The following is a 16,791-nucleotide window of genomic DNA, read 5'->3' as shown; positions in this document are numbered from 1 at the left end:
GCGAGCCGAGCAACATAACCATCTGGCCATACCGGGTCATTACACTTAGGTAGAGAAGGATGAAAGTAATAAACCAGACCTCAGTGCTATCAAGCATCTTTGGCCCGGCATGGCCAGGTGGTTATGGCGCTCGGCTCGCAATCTGAGGGTTGCGGGTTAGAATCCCCGTTCCACCAAACAAGCTCGCCCTTTCAGCCGTTGGGGCGTTATAAAGTGACGGTCAATCCCACTATTCGTTGGTAAAAGAGTAGCCCAAGAGTTGGCGGTGGGTGGTAATGACTAGCTGTCTTCCCTCTAGTCTTTCACTGCTAAATTAGGGACGGCTAGCGCAGATAGCCCTAGTGTAGCTTTACGCGATGACTAGCTGCCTTCCCTCTAGTCTTTCACTGCTAAATTAGGGGCGGCTAGCGCAGATAGCCCTCGTGTAGCTTTGCGCGAAATTAAAAAATAAACTTTTCAATCCTAAGAAACTAGTCAGGATTTTTATGATTTGACAGCTCTTTAACAATCTCTGCATTATTATGTTGATGTATTATATCTGGTTTTTATGAACTTGCATAAAGTATTTATCCTTTAAATCAGTGGTTCTCAAACGTTTTCATCAGCTAACCATCTACAGGTCCTTACCCCACCTGCTTTCGTTTGCTGCCGCAAAAGAAAACAACTACAAAAACTCATCATTTTAGACCAGTCTGCGGACTACCTGAGGAACTTCGCTTACCACACTTTTAGAACCACTGCTTTAAATATCTAATGGTCACTTTTTATCTATTTGCTGTCAGTTCTTATTCTTCTTGGAGATGTAAAAAATCAAGGAATTTAAAAGAAGTCATAAAGAAGTCAGCTTATCTGTTTAGTAAACGGTAAACTGTTTTAAAGACCAGTTTGGAACAGAAAACGTATATTTCTGTTTGCTTAATAAATCAATCAATAAGAAAATACTTCAAACTACAACATGTATGCATATTATGAGTGTGGACAAAGCTGTCTTGGTGGTAACAATATTAATGATGTATTGAACTTCTTTTACATTTATTAAGAATGTACACAGCGTGTGTTTTTTACACTAATTTTACCCTTTGCGCAACACCCACGTAGACAAGAAGATAGCAAGCACAGTTACTACTTGAGCTCGATCTTTGAGTGTGACGTAACAATCTATATTGGTCGGTCTTTGTACGATTTTCTTAAGAGAAATTAGTAAAGACGCCCCTGATACAGGGCACCAGAAACTTCTGTGTTTAACTAAACACAAACTCCGTTTCCATAGTGATGATCAAAGGGAAGCTATGCTTGTAATAAAAGCTCAAATAACTTAACAGCCAATGAGGAGTTGGGTTAAATTCCCTAGTTAATAACATCAATAATTAAAGCATCGTATCATTATCATGTGTATAAAAGAAACATTTAAATACATCATGCTCTTATGAATAAGAAACCCGAGGTACTGATATAAAATTACTTAAACTTAAAGCTTATTTACAGGATTATCATTAAATCGTTAAGAAATGTTTACCAATATTTTGCACAGAAGTTACTTAAGAATTAATTTCATTACACATCGATGTCGACATAAGTATACGAGACTATTTGAGGAACTAACTAACAAAACATTAAGTCACTATAACTGTGAGCATGCTGTATTGGCAAGAGTTCTTCAGCACCGAATGTGACTTAATCAAATTCATGATAGTTAGCCTTTCTAGAAGAGGGGTATTTATCCGAAAAAGGTAATATTATCTTACAAGAACAGTGCAGTGTAAAATAATGAAGAACAAAACTGGAAGAACTGCACGTTTACTGCGAACCATCAGCTATGAAATAACACTTGTAAGCCACCACTATAAGGTAGCAGCTATAAGCCACCCCACTAGCTGAAGGACACCAGCTATAAGCCACTCCACTGGCTGAATACTACCAGCTATAAGCCACTCCAATGGCTGAAGGCCACCAGCTATAAGCCACTCTACTGGCTGAATACTACCAGCTATAAGCCACTCCACTAGCTAAAGGCCACTAACGATAAGCCACTCCACTGGCTGAAGACTACCAGCTATAAGCCACTCCACTGGCTGAAGACTACCAGCTATAAGCCACCCCACTAGCTGAAGGACACCAGCTATAAGCCACTCCACTAGCTGAAGGACACCAGCTATAAGCCACTCCACTAGCTAAAGGCCACCAACTATAAGCCACTCCACTGGCTGAAGACTACCAGCTATAAGCCACTCCACTGGCTGAAGACTACCAGATATAAACCACTCCACTAGCTGAAAGCCACCAGCTATAAGCCACTCCACTGGCTGAAGGTCAGCAGCTATAAGCCACTCCAGTAGCTAAAGGCCACCAACTATAAGCCATCGTTCTTAATACACCTGTATGACAGGGGCAACTAATATATGCAGAACACAAACTTATAGGTTATCGGACATCATCTTTTCGCTTCTTATTCTTTCTTAAAGGTGTACCAATAGAAACTGTGAGATTTAAAAAGATTATTGTAGAGTGAAATTTATTGTCTCCGTTACGTTAGAGTATTTCTTTTACTAATATCTAGTTACGATTAATTAGTTAACTTGTTTAGGTTAGTTCTGTTAGGTTAGAGTATTTCTTTTACTAATATCTAGTTACGATTAATTAGTTAACTTGTTTAGGTTAGTTCTGTTAGGTTAGAGTATTCCTTTTACTAATATCTAGTTACGATCAAATTAGTTAACTTGTTTAGGTTAGTTCTATTACGTTAGAGTATTTCTTTTACTAATATCTAGTTACGATTAATTAGTTAACTTGTTTAGGTTAGTTCTATTACGTTAGAGTATTTCTTTTACTAATATCTAGTTACGATTAATTAGTTAACTCGTTTAGGTTAGTTCTGTTACGTTAGAATATTCCTTTTACTAATATCTAGTTACGATTAATTAGTTAACTTGTTTAGGTTAGTTCTATTACGTTAGAGTATTTCTTTTACTAATATCTAGTTACGATTAATTAGTTAACTCGTTTAGGTTAGTTCTGTTACGTTAGAATATTCCTTTTACTAATATCTAGTTACGATTAATTAGTTAACTTGTTTAGGTTAGTTCTGTTACGTTAGAGTATTTCTTTTACTAATATCTAGTTACGATTAATTAGTTAACTTGTTTAGGTTAGTTCTATTACGTTAGAGTATTCCTTTTACTAATATCTAGTTACGATTAATTAGTTAACTTGTTTAGGTTAGTTCTGTTAGGTTAGAGTGTTCCTTTTACTAATATAATCGTAACTAGATATTAGTAAAAGAAATACTCTAACGTAACAGAACTAACCTAAACGAGTTAACTAATTAATCGTAACTAGAATTAGTTAACTCGTTTAGGTTAGTTCTGTTACGTTAGAGTATTTCTTTTACTAATATCTAGTTACGATTAATTAGTTAACTCGTTTAGGTTAGTTCATATTTCTAAAATGTTATATTCACACAGAAGAAGAGTATATATTTTAAAAGGCGCGTGTTTAGAGGTTACCGTCCGCCTCTCCGTCTCTGACTACAGAGTTTTGGTAACCAGTAGTGTGTGTGGTGAAATGTTTCATGCCGAACCACTAACTAAACTCCTATAACGTTCCTTCCATTGAACTCCATCTGTGTATTCCTGTATTCCTGACATTTAATTTATTTATATTTTTACACACTTATCAGTTAAGTTTGTATTACCATATACGAATCAAAGAAATACAACCGATATACATTATATGTGGTTTAAAAAGCATCTTAAAAGATATAACTAGATTTTTTTTTTTAAATTACCATTTCAAACAATAATTTCTATAGTTTCCGTGCACGTTTAATACTGTAAAGAACTATATCTACAACTTAAGTTTATTTTACAGTTCGTGTATTCATTAGAAAAATTTAAAAATGAACAGAGAAGCTCCGATGCCATTACTCTCTATACCTAGCACGATGACATATTTAAAATCTGTTTAATAGACTAAATAAAAAATAATTTTAAATCTTTAACAATGATCAGCTTTAGATATGCTTTGTTATTTTTCTAACGTGTTTTTAAGAATTCAAAGTAATCATTAGTAGTGTTTAATAGGGCGTTTGTTGGCCCTGTGATGGAGCTCTGGATTTCAGATCTGGTGGGTCCGGTTCGAATCCGTGCGATTTCACAAAATCCCCCCCCCCCGTACTTTAAGTTTCGGTTGCTTTATAAGGGTGATTTTCAATCTCTTAGCATAGATGGTGGGTGATGGGGTGCTAATGACTACCTTTCTTCTGGTCAGTAATTGAAATTAAGGACGACAGTGGATAGCCTTTCTTCTGGTCAGTAATTGAAATTAAGGACGACAGTAGATAGCCTTTCTTCTGGTCAGTAATTGAAATTAAGGACGACAGTAGATAGCCTTTCTTCTGGTCAGTAATTGGAATTAAGGACGACAGTGGATAGCCTTTCTTCTGGTCAGTAATTGAAATTAAGGACGACAGTGGATAGCCTTTCTTCTGGTCAGTAGTTCAAAATTAGTGACAGCAGCAGATAGCCTTTCTTCTGGTCAGTAGTTCAAAATTAGTGACAGCAGCAGGTAGCCTTTATTTTGGTCAGTAGTTCAAAATTAGTGACAGCAGCAGATAGCCTTTCTTTTGGTCAGTAGTTCAAAATTAGTGACAGCAGCAGGTAGCCTTTCTTTTGGTCAGTAGTTCAAAATTAGTGACAGCAGCAGATAGCCTTTCTTCTGGTCAGTAGTTCAAAATTATTGACAGCAGCAGATAGCCTTTCTTCTGGTCAGTAGTTCAAAATTATTGACAGCAGCAGATAGCCTTTCTTCTGGTCAGTAGTTAGAATTTAGTAGTACTATATTGAAAGCACGAGAAAAGAAGGGGGGAGGCAGTAGTTATTACCGACTTTCGAATATTCGGCAAGTATTTCTAAAAGCGAGATCCAGATCTACAAAACATAGAGAATATTTCATCTCGAAACCTTTACTCGGTGTTAAAAGCCCAGCACTAACGTTCTGAAAATATTATTGATAATAATATATATATAATAATATATAATAGCTGGTTTAATGTTACTACACATTCTTACTGTAATAGCTGATTTAATATTACTACACATTCTTACTGTAATAGCTGGTTTAATATTACTACACATTCTTACTGTAATAACTGATTTAATATTACTACACATTCTTACTGTAATAGCTGGTTTAGTATTACTACACATTCTTACTGTAATAGCTGGTTTAATGTTACTACACATTCTTACTGTAATAGCTGGTTTAATGTTACTACACATTCTTACTGTAATAAGTGATTTAATATTACTACACATTCTTATTGTAATAGCTGATTTAATGTTACTACCCATTCTTACTGTAATAACTGATTTAATATTACTACACATTCTTACTGTAACTTCTGATTTAATGTTGCTACACATTCAAACTGTAACTTCTGCTTTAATATTGTTACACATTCCAAGAGTAAACCCTGATTTAAAGTTGCTACACGTTCTAACTGTAACTTCTGATTTAATGTTACTACACATTCAAACTGTAACTTCTGATTTAATGTTGCTACACGTTCTAACTGTAACCTCTGATTTAATGTTACTAAACATTCTAAGTTTAACCTCTGATTTAATGTTACTACACATTCTAACTGTACCCTCTGGTTTGATATTGCTACACAGTTTGAATTTGATGTATGCGAACGTTAATAACTTATGAATATGAACAAGTTCCATAATGATAATAGTCCACAGGAATGACAGCAGACATATTTACATTATTACCCCATCCGTCTTGTATGTAGATTTAATGTACTTTATTACCTTATCTTTCATATATGTAAATTTTAACTCATTTACTTAATAGGGGTGTAAGCGACAGGGGCCTGCCACCATGATATTTATAGTGTTTGGCGTTTCTCGTTGCAGGTTTTGACATTCTACAAAATGAAATACATATGTGCTACTAAAATAAAGCTCTGTGGAGCTGAAGGTTTCAGAGAACCAGAGTATCTAAAGCTTATAAAGGTGTCTGTTATGTACGTAGAAGAATTACACTTAGTTCCAAGGAGGTCACTTATACCCACAAAGAAAAAAATTTAAAACAACAAACATTCTTGCAAGCGACCATGCGAAACGGAATATGTTTAAAACATTTCGAATATCTTCAGAATTCGGGGTTTAAACAAGAGAAAACAAATCAAATTTTTAACAAATGTTGCATGAAATTTTCATCATTAAATCTGTAATGATTTCATGTAAATTCTCGCGCGATGTTTTGTCTCTTACGGTTCCTCTCGCAAGATGTCGCTCTGCTAAATACGAACATTTATTACAAAACCTAAACTTAGCTTTGATCAAAATGTTCCGGTTAACTAATTTCAGTTTTAGTTAACGTTACAGTAACAAAATTATGTATCAAAACTACCTATTGTGTGCACATGTATAAACTCACAAATATTAGCATAACCTATATAACTCGTATGAGAACTAAGCACGTGCAGATGACCATAAAAACGTGACAAATTATGGTGGCATAGTTCCTGTGCGTGAATATCTCGAACAGAAACAAGGTCTGCAGTGAACAATGTAAGATGTTTGGATAAGAATGCAGTTATTATTAATGATACCAAATAATACCCATTCCCATGATTAAATCTAATGCTTTTAGGTAATTGAATATCCGTGTTTCTGTATCCTTCAGGCATACAGTTAGTGGATTTTGGTGAAGTCAAATATCTAAAGCTAGCAAGAAAGACGCAACAAAACGATGAATGGGTAATGGAAAAACACAACAAAATGTCGAATAAATAAGGTATGGAATGACGCAACAAAACGATGAATGGGTAAGGTATGGAAAGACGCAACAAAATGTCGAATAAATAAGGTATGGAATGACGCAACAAAACGATGAATGGGTAAAGCATGAAAAGACGCAACAAAAAGATGAATGGGTAAGACATGGAAGGACGCAACAAAACGATGAATGGGCAAAACATGAAAAGACACCACCAAAAGGTGAATGGGTAAGGTATGGAATGACGCAACAAAACGATGAATGGGTAATGGAAAAACACAACAAAATGTCGAATAAATAAGGTATGGAATGACGCAACAAAACGATGAATGGGTAAGACATGGAAGGACGCAACAAAACGATGAATGGGCAAAACATGAAAAGACACCACCAAAAGGTGAATGGATAAAACATAGAAAGACGCAACAAAAAATGAATGGGTAAGGTATGAAAAGACACAACAAAATGTCCAATGAATAAGGAATGGAAAGACCCAACAAAAAGATGAATGGGTAAGACATGGAAGGACACAACAAAACGATGAATGGGTAAGACATGGAAGGACGCAACAAAACGATGAATGGGTAAAGCATGAAAAGACAAAACAAAAAGATGAATGGATAAAACATAGAAAGACGCAACAAAACGGTGAATGGGTAAGGTATGGAAAGAAGCAAAAAAAGTGATACACTAGAAAAAGCTCAACAAGTTAATGACACTCATCGATAACTCTTGCGTTACTCGTGTTATGCAATAATACTTGGATGTGGCTGTCACTTTTATAACGAACTTACGGCCCCAAAATACGGAACGCGACTTTTTTTTCCGTATCGGGACGCGAGCCATGGCATCTAAGCTTCGCTATCCGGCAAGCTGACCATTGGGCCACGCCGGGCCCCTGAGAAGAGTAGTGTGTAGATTTACCGCTACACTGATGGATTAAGTTTCTCAAGTTGAATAATTGTAGGAGGCTAAACCCACGTTAACCCTCTGTCTTGAATGCTTGTAGAGGGCTAAACCCACGTTAACCATCTGTCTTGAACAAGAATAAATTTCTAGTTATGTTAATGAGTACTTGTGACGATACGAGAATGGCAACAATTTATTTTATAGAATAATAATGTATCTGCAGTAAAATGAAATTAATGTGTATGTTTGAATATTCTTTTTTCTCTGTTACAGGTGGAGCCACTTCAGGAAGGTAAGGTTCTAAATCGCTGTTTATTTATTTTTTTATTCATGCATGTTATTTCAAAGTTTAGGAAACTATTTTTTGATAATGACTATTTATTGTAGTTAAGTACATAAACATAACCGTACGGTTACTCCAAGTATCGTTAATAATAATAATAATGAAACGGTGGATTGAAAAACGGTATCAATTAATTTACAGCCCTATTTTCGTCAATAAACTCAGTGATTTCTCTTATTAACGCGCGTTTATTTTTTACAAAATTCTGCAATTTGTTCAATCGCCAGATAACTTGTATAGAACATATGTCTGTCTGGTTGTAGATTATTTATTTATACAACAGAATTTTTCACGAGTCAGAAGATTAAATGTTTCCCGCGAGAGGTCACGACACTTTCTTTAAGTAAAAGTGCCTTCTAACACAAACTGTACTGTAAAGAAGTGTAGTGCTCGACCTTAAAACCAGAGTGACCAAAGAAAATATTTCAACAGACCAGTTAATAGAACAAAATCTTCAAAAATTATTATTAACTAAAGAAACACTTAAACAAGTGAGTGACTACAGCAAAATCTTCAAAAATTAATGTTAACCAAAGAAACACTTCAACAAGTGAGTGACTACAGCAAAATCTTCAACTTTAATATTAACTAAAGAAACACTTCAACAAGTGAGTGACTACAGCAAAATCTTCAAAAATTAATACTGACTAAAGAAACCTCAACAAGTGAGTGACTACAGCAAAATCTTCAAAAATTAATATTAACTAAAGAAACACTTCAACAAGTGAGTGTCTACAGCAAAATCTTCAAAAATTAATATTAACTAAAGAAACACTTCAACAAGTGAGTAACTACAGCAACATCTTCAAAAATTAATGTTAACTGAAGAAACACTTAAACAAGTGACTACAGCAAAATCTTCAAAAATTCGTAGTGACTAAATAAAAATTTCAAAAAGTCAGAATTACTAGAGCACAAAATTCAACGAGTCACAGCAAGAATGACAAGTACCACCAGATAGCTCACAATGTTTTACGAATAGTACTAGTGTTAGCTAATGTGACAAGTACCACCAGATAGCTCACAATGTTTTACGAATAGTACTAGTGTTAGTTAACGTGACAAGTACCACCAGATAGCTCACAGTGTTTTACGAATGGTACTAGTGTTAGTTATTATGTCAAGTTCCACCAGATAGCTCACAATGTTTTACGAATGACACTAGTGTTAGTTATTATGTCAAGTTCCACCAGATAGCTCACAATGTTTTACGAATGGTACTAGTGTTAGCTGTTATGACAAGTACCACCAGATAGCTCACAATGTTTTACGAATGGCACTAGTGTTAGTTATTATGACAAGTACCACCAGATAGCTCACAATGTTTTACGAATGGCACTAGTGTTAGTTATTATGACAAGTACCACCAGATAGCTCACAATGTTTTACGAATGTACTAGTGTTAGCTGTTATGACAAGTACCACCAGATAGCTCACAATGTTTTACGAATGGCACTAGTGTTAGTTATTATGACAAGTACCACAAGATAGCTCACAATGTTTTACGAATGGTACTAGTGTTAGTTAATGTGACAAGTACCACCAGATAGCTCACAATGTTTTACGAATGGTACTAATGTTCGTTATTATGACAAGTACCACCAGGTAGCTCACAATGTTTTACGAATGGCACTAGTGTTAGTTATTTTCGTTAATAACGCTTACATGAATAGCCTTCAATTAGTTTAAAAATGTCTCAAAGCATACAGTAAACGTTATTATCTCAAGAATAGCCACCTGAAGACTGACTAAGCAGGATAAAGGTTAAGACGACTTGTTTTTAGTTTTAAAAAAGTAAACCTTTGTCGATCATTCAAAGAATGCTCCCGAGATTTCGGCAGCTTCAATCTTCGTTTTTTTATATATAAATTAATTCTATAAACTAAAGAGAAAAAACACATAATAAGGCTTTTAAAAGGAATTTATCTGCAGAAAAAAGAAATATTTAGTCAAGTTTGTCATTCATTAAGGATGAAAAGTTTCATCATTATAGCGCCCTCTATTGTCGTTCATTTCCTTTTTTCAGGCTAAGTAGCAGTTGTGAAACGCAAGAAGTGGCGGACTTAATGCTAAAGGTTAGTAACAATGAAACCTTAGCGTGGCAGTCTATGATTGGTCAAATAGAAAGTGCATGCCCATATGTATGTGTGTCTGTGAGTATTAATTTGAAATGTGTCGTCCTCAATTAAAACAAAAAAGCTCCTGCGTTATGAAATAAACGTCTCAAAATTGCCAGTTTTTTTTTTACGAAAATGACCGAAAACTTAAATGTTTTCACAGGGGTTTTCGGAATTTAAACTTGAGCAAGTCCGCGCGAGAATACGATTGTCGTGCGGTGCAAACTAGTCTTACTTACATCATGTGTTCGTTTTATATATATTTATATATACGATTTTTTTCCCCAAAGATACACGAGGGCTATCTGCCCGTAGCCGTTTCTAGCTATGAACTATCAATCTAATGGGAAAACAGCAAGTCGGCAGCGCCCACTAATTCTTGGGCTAGTCTTGTCTGACCGTATAGTGGGGTTTGACTGTTACTCTTACAGTGCACCCAAGGCCACAAAAGTATGGAGCGTATTTGTTTGTTTTTTTTCGGCAACAAAACGCGACCCATTAACCCGTGCAATCACCGTCTAGGTGCGCTAACCACTAGGCCATACCCGGCCCAACATGTGTTCGCTCTGAAACATCCCTTCACATATTTCTCATTGGTATTTTTTTCAAACTGTGCTCTACCAAAGAAATAAGGAAAACTTTAATGATGACACGGTTTAAGCCAGTGGTTCTCAACCTTTTGGGGGTTACGACCCGTTTTTTAACATTGGTTGTCAGTCGTGACTCAGTAAATACCTTTAATACAAAAATACGTCAGACTTACTGAATATTTACTTACTAACTAAATAAACCGTTTTCAAAGTGTGTTCGCGACCCTTTAATTATTCTGACAACCCAATTTTGGGTCTCGACCCATGGGTCAGAAAATCCTGGTTTAGATGATAGGTTTTCATTATACAAATCCCACAACACATCACAGTAAATACTGATGGAGCAGTCAACGCTAAAATGTTATCCTTTGTTACTAGGACTGGTGGTTAGGGGGTGTTCTACTTGCAATCTGCGGGTCGCAGGTTCCAACCCTCTCATCGAACATGCTCGCCCTTTCAGCCGTGTGGGCGTTATACTGTGACGGTCAATCCCACTATTCGTTGGTAAAATAATAATCGAATATTTGGCGGAGGGTGGTGTTGACTAGCTGCCTTCATTCTAGTTTATCACTGCGAAATTCAAAACAAACCAAACCTTTGTTACTAGCTAAAATCTCTTTAGATGAGATTTGACGTCGAATTAATCTCATCAAATATACTTAAATCTTTATATGACATCAAATTAAACTTGTAAAATACCCTGAGAAATGTTTATACTTTACGTAACTCGTCAAAGTTGCCATTTACTTAGAAAGTAACAATAGTATTCATTCATCAGCATATTCAATGATTTGTGTGCTTGTTCGATAATCTGTGTTCATGGTAAATTACGCGTTTGTTAATATGCGAATTCAATCATTTACGTATTGGATAACTCTCTTGTTCAATGCTGTACGTATTTTTTTAATCTGCGTATTCTTAATCAACTGAATTATTCGATAACTTACAAACACCCGATAGTGTGCTTATTCCTTAACGTACGTAGTCATTAATCTAATTACATCGTATAATATATTAAAAGAGTAATAAATTTATCGCTAGGATGTAACAAGCCATAATTTCACTGATTACGTTTCGTAAAGAGTTTCTAAACTTATATACAAATACCCAATATTACTTCACTTTCCATTAAGGCATACCCGAAACGATAAATGTTATTACTTAAAAGTTTCCGTGTTTGATTAATTAATTAATTTTACCAATAATAAGTAGTGTGAAAATTTATTTATTTTTATTCATTACACACAACCGGCCAACTCGTGACAGCCTGTTAAAAACATGTATAACAATGCCATTAACTATATTAAGAGACTCGACGCAGATTTTACTTTAAAATTCATTAACTTAAAACGCGTAAATTGTAATCACATAATTTTCTTTAACTGATACTAAAACACTCAACGTTATTAATCTTTAGCAACAGGAAAAATGTGCAACTTAGCAACATTAAAACTATTGCTTAGCGACAGCAAAATTATATCTTAACAACATGAAAACTACAACTTAGCCGCAGGAAAATTATAACTTAACAGCTCGATAATATATCTTAACAACATGAAAAGTATCACTTGGCAACAAGAACACTGTAACTTAGTAGCACGAAACTACATCTCAAAAACGTGAAAACTACAACAGAGCAGCAGTAAAACTATTACTTAATAACAAGAAAAGTATCGCTTAGCAACTTAGCAGCACGAAACTACATCTTAACAACAGAAAAACTATAATTTAACAAAGTGAAAAACAACTACAATTTAAGCACACAAAACTACAAATTAGTAGGGTGAAAAAAACTAAAACTTAGCAAGAAGAAAAAATATAAGTTAGAAACTGGAAGAAGACTTCACCTTGGCAATGGTAAGAATACTACAATATGACAACAGGAGAAAATCTAATAAAATTTACAAAATGTGTTTGCACTGAAGTGCTCATTTTTAAACAGTAAGCTTTTTTTCCATATGTTTGCACTGAAGTGCTGGTTTTTAACAGTAAACTTTTCTCATATATTTTTTTTGCACTAAAGTGCTCGTTTTAACGGTAAAGTTTCTTCCATGTGTTTGCACTGAAGTGCTCGTTTTCAACAGTAAACTTTTTCCATGTGTTTGCACTGAAGTGCTCATTTCCAACAGTAAACTTCTTCCAAATCCTTAAGTTACATCTGGTATCAGTTTTTATATTATTTTCCAAAATGTTGATCAGAGATCTGAAAGCAGGAGTTTGATAGGTTTTTTAAAGCAATAAAAAATATAACAAATGAGAGATTTTTTTAAAAAATCAGAATATTAACAAAAATATAACCTGGTTCTTAAATAGTGGGTTTTAATGCGTTATGAAAGACAATAGTAAACAATAGAATATTTTTTTTCTACAGCCACAGGAAGTCCAAATGTTAACGACGGAAGAATTTCTCAACAGAACTCAACAGTTGCTATGCCAACCTGATTCTGAAGTCTTACGCGTCGGCCTGATGCGACTAAGTAACAGACTGAATGAGTTGGATCTTAATAATTCCATGGAACTGTACAAGATAACTAAGGATAAACTGGTATGCCTGCAGTGGATACTTTATTTTTCTTTCTTTCTCGATTATTAGACTTGCTGACTCAATCCCGAGGAGCCCGCCACCTTCTTAGTCTATGTTTAAAGTAATTTATATATATATATATATATATTTTTAGATTTTAGATTATGCTAGAAGATAATATTTTTAATTTAAAAAAAACTGTAAGCGAATTATGTTCAAGGATCATATTTAAAAATCTAGATTCGTTTCTTGACGTAAAGCAAGAATCAAACTAAAATTAGGCGGGAAATTACACGTGTAGGACATGACTCCAGTAAAGTCAGTTTTTACTTGCTTTTGACATTGTCACCGAGCCAAAAATCATTAAAAAAGATTTACAGCGAAGCCTTATTTTCTCATCCTTTTAGGCAAGCAGAAAATTAGTGTAGCAAGTTGTAGTAGCAAGGCCGGCGGAAGCGGTGTGGCTAGTAGGGTTAAAGCCCTACCACATTTTAGGTTAGTGATCATGTGACCTTAAACATTTTATTGATCAATACAACAGAGGATCTTATCATTTTTATATAAGCTATATATACACACACTTGATGGCCTGCCAGCAAAATGCAGCTTCCTCCGGGACGCTTGACTCGCAATCTGAGGGTCGCGGGTTCGAATCCCCGTACCTTCAAACATACTTACCCTTTCAGCCGTGGGAGCGTTATATAGTGACGGTCAATCCCACTATTCGTTGGTTAATGAGTAGCCCAAGAGTTGGCGGTGGTGATGAATAGCTGCCTTCCCTCTAGTTTTTCACTGCTAAATTAGGGACGGCTACCGCAGATAGACCTCTTGTAGCTTTGCGCGAAATTCCAAACAAACCAAAACCAAATCCTCCGGGACTGAGTAGTTAGAAAATAATGTTCAACAGACAAACATATTCACTATAGTGAATTGTAAACTTCATACTTTTATTAGTTGTGCAATCTGAGTATAACAAGGCCTAACTTGAACGTTAAGCCTACCTCTAGGAAAAGCCCGGAGCGTTATTTCACAAAAAAAGAGTTTGAAGGGGGGGGGGGGCAAAGAAGGCTTGACTTCGCGTGGGGATCCTATATTGTAGCGTAATTTGTGTATGTGTTAATCCTTCTCGGCTAGAAATATTTCAAGACCATGAAAACTGCCATAGTGGGCCCCCTACTGGACTTGGGAGGGGTTGCCGCGCCTGTCGCCCCCTAAGTGACGCATCCTAATAGCAGGAGGTTTTTGTTCGCTTGAAAGTGAATTTAAATTCCGACATATCGTGGTTGGATCTATAAAGTAAATTCAAGTACCAGTTGTTGTTGTTATTCAGACTTTACAAGGAAAGACTAATCAGCTATTACATGAAGTCACGAAAATTTAACCAGTTAATGTTTGGCCTTTTCTTTGGAATATATATCGATCTACGTGGAAAACTACCAACAGACACGTAACAAGACTTACGTTCTAATCGAAATCTAATTGCGATATCATTTAGCCAAATGAGTAACAGATTGATGGCTCCAAAATGTATGGTCCTTATGTATACAGAGCCTTCTGACTTAGCAGTCCAGCAATCTCATTAAGTTTTCATATTAAGTAGCTTTCTTATTTTGTTTTATTTTTATCCTTTGTGCTTTGCTTGTTGAAGTTTTTTTTTTCTCTCTCTCGTTTCGCCACCTATTTCTCCAACAACAAACTATTTTCCATCGACCTGAGATACGGAACATTTCCTGCTCGTAAAATAGTGGAACTTTTACTAAATTAAAGAAACGAAAATAAAATTTCGTTCCAACAAGTGGGTTTCAGAATTCATCTCGCCTGTCTTGTTCTTTGTTTGCTGTCTGAGCAACTTCAAATGACACAGTAATTAACGCTATAAAAAACACATACGCTTACTTACACTTTACACAACGTTGTTACTTTACACAACATTGTTACTTGTTGTTACTTTACACAACGTTGTTACTTGTTGTTACTTCTAGAAATTAATATTCTGAAAAATCTATGAGTGAAAAATATTGCTGTATACACGGGCGTTGCCGGGGTTTTTTAGAGATTGGGGGGGGGGCGGTTCAGCTGTGTTCGTCGTGCATCTTTCTCGAATATTTTCTTCCGTCCCTTGTAGGTATTTAGGCTTACTTAGGGGTTGCTCAGAGCTCAAGCGATCCCTCTTTGCTCCACTTTGTGAAGAAGAAACCCCTTTAGAGAGAGAGACGAAAATAGCCCAAAAAAATCTTCCGAGTTTGAAACTTGATGACACTACATCATGAAGTGCAGGTCTTCTTATTTGTTTGAGTTTATTTGCTTCGAACAGGCCCACCAGAAAGACACACTCACGCACCGGCCGGGAGTTCTCGCCGCAACACGTGTTATGGCGAGAACTCTATGTTGAGCGAATTATGTTGAAATATATATTAATACAACTTTCAAAAATAAACTGGATTCTATCTACTTATAATTTCATTAAAGTTTATGTGTGCATCAAAAATACACATGCAAAGCCCATTTTTATAACTTTTACATCTTATTATAGAATATGAAACAGGCGTAATGTCATTTGGATCCTTTAAGCACTGTATCGTACCGTATCGAACTGGCTAGGAATACGTAGGTGTGAACAAAAAACTACAACCTTCTGAAGCGTATTAATTTTCCCCAGCGTAATTAAAAATACGAAGGATTTATCATGGTCAGAACGTGATTTTACAGTATATGGTCAGTACGGTCAAGGTGTAGAATATGTCCATTTCTGTTATACTGAGATACGAGACAGTTTAGTACGTTAGAATACGTTATGGTAGTGCTAAGGATACGCTGTTAATCTACAAGGAAATATGGCGGCTCGTGAAGTTAACGTTTATTTTTTGGTCCAAAAGGAGGTTCATTCGCATCTTTCGCGGGTTCGAATCCCCGTCCCACCAAACATGTTTGCCCTTTCAGCCGTGGGGTGTTCTAACGTGACGGTCAATCCCATTATTCGTTGGTAAAAGAGTAGCCCAAGAGTTGATGGTGGGTGGTGATGACTAACTGCCTTCCCTCTAGCCCTGGTGTCGCTTTGCGCGAAATCCAAAACAAACAAACATTCGCATCTTCCGAACCATCTCCCCCTGGCGACGATCTGCTACATCTTCCGAACCATCTCCCCCTGGCGACGATCTGCTATATCTGAGGTAGAAAGTTTTTATGGTAATATAGGATAAGTAGGTTTTATATACTTACATTAAGCGAGTGCACAAGAAACTGTAGCCCCCAATGGCACAGCGGTATGTCTGCGGACTTATACCACTAGAAACCGGGTTTCGATACCCGTGGTGGGCAGATCACAGATAGCCCTTTATGCTATAACTAATATTAAATTTAATGTAAAACGTTACATCATTTTCAATGAGTGCCACCTTCAATCTGTTTACCATTGTATACACCTGGAAAAAAGTTAAGCACCCCCATGTTTTTTTCAAGTGATTCAGATTCGACGTTCTTGTGACTGATTATAAATTACCATTCAATCTAAACGTGTTTATC

General features: G+C 35.8%; 1 protein-coding gene across 1 annotated transcript in view; it reads left to right on the top strand.

Annotated features, from left to right (window-relative positions):
• Positions 1-16,791, top strand: part of LOC111089222 — a gene marked incomplete at its 3' end in the record, with an annotated part of 27,217 nt that overhangs the window by 6,278 nt on the left and 4,148 nt on the right. The window contains exons 2-4 of the mRNA XM_022401307.1: positions 7,969-7,987; positions 10,065-10,113; positions 13,117-13,290. Coding sequence (XP_022257015.1) covers positions 7,969-7,987; positions 10,065-10,113; positions 13,117-13,290 — 242 coding nt within the window. The remainder of the gene's footprint in view (positions 1-7,968; positions 7,988-10,064; positions 10,114-13,116; positions 13,291-16,791) is intronic.

Source organism: Limulus polyphemus, unplaced genomic scaffold (assembly GCF_000517525.1).
Source record: "Limulus polyphemus unplaced genomic scaffold, Limulus_polyphemus-2.1.2 Scaffold5604, whole genome shotgun sequence".
NCBI classification, from domain to species: domain Eukaryota; kingdom Metazoa; phylum Arthropoda; class Merostomata; order Xiphosura; family Limulidae; genus Limulus; species Limulus polyphemus.
The sequence above is the reverse complement of the archived record's forward strand: the minus strand, read 5'-3'. Positions and strand labels throughout refer to the sequence as shown.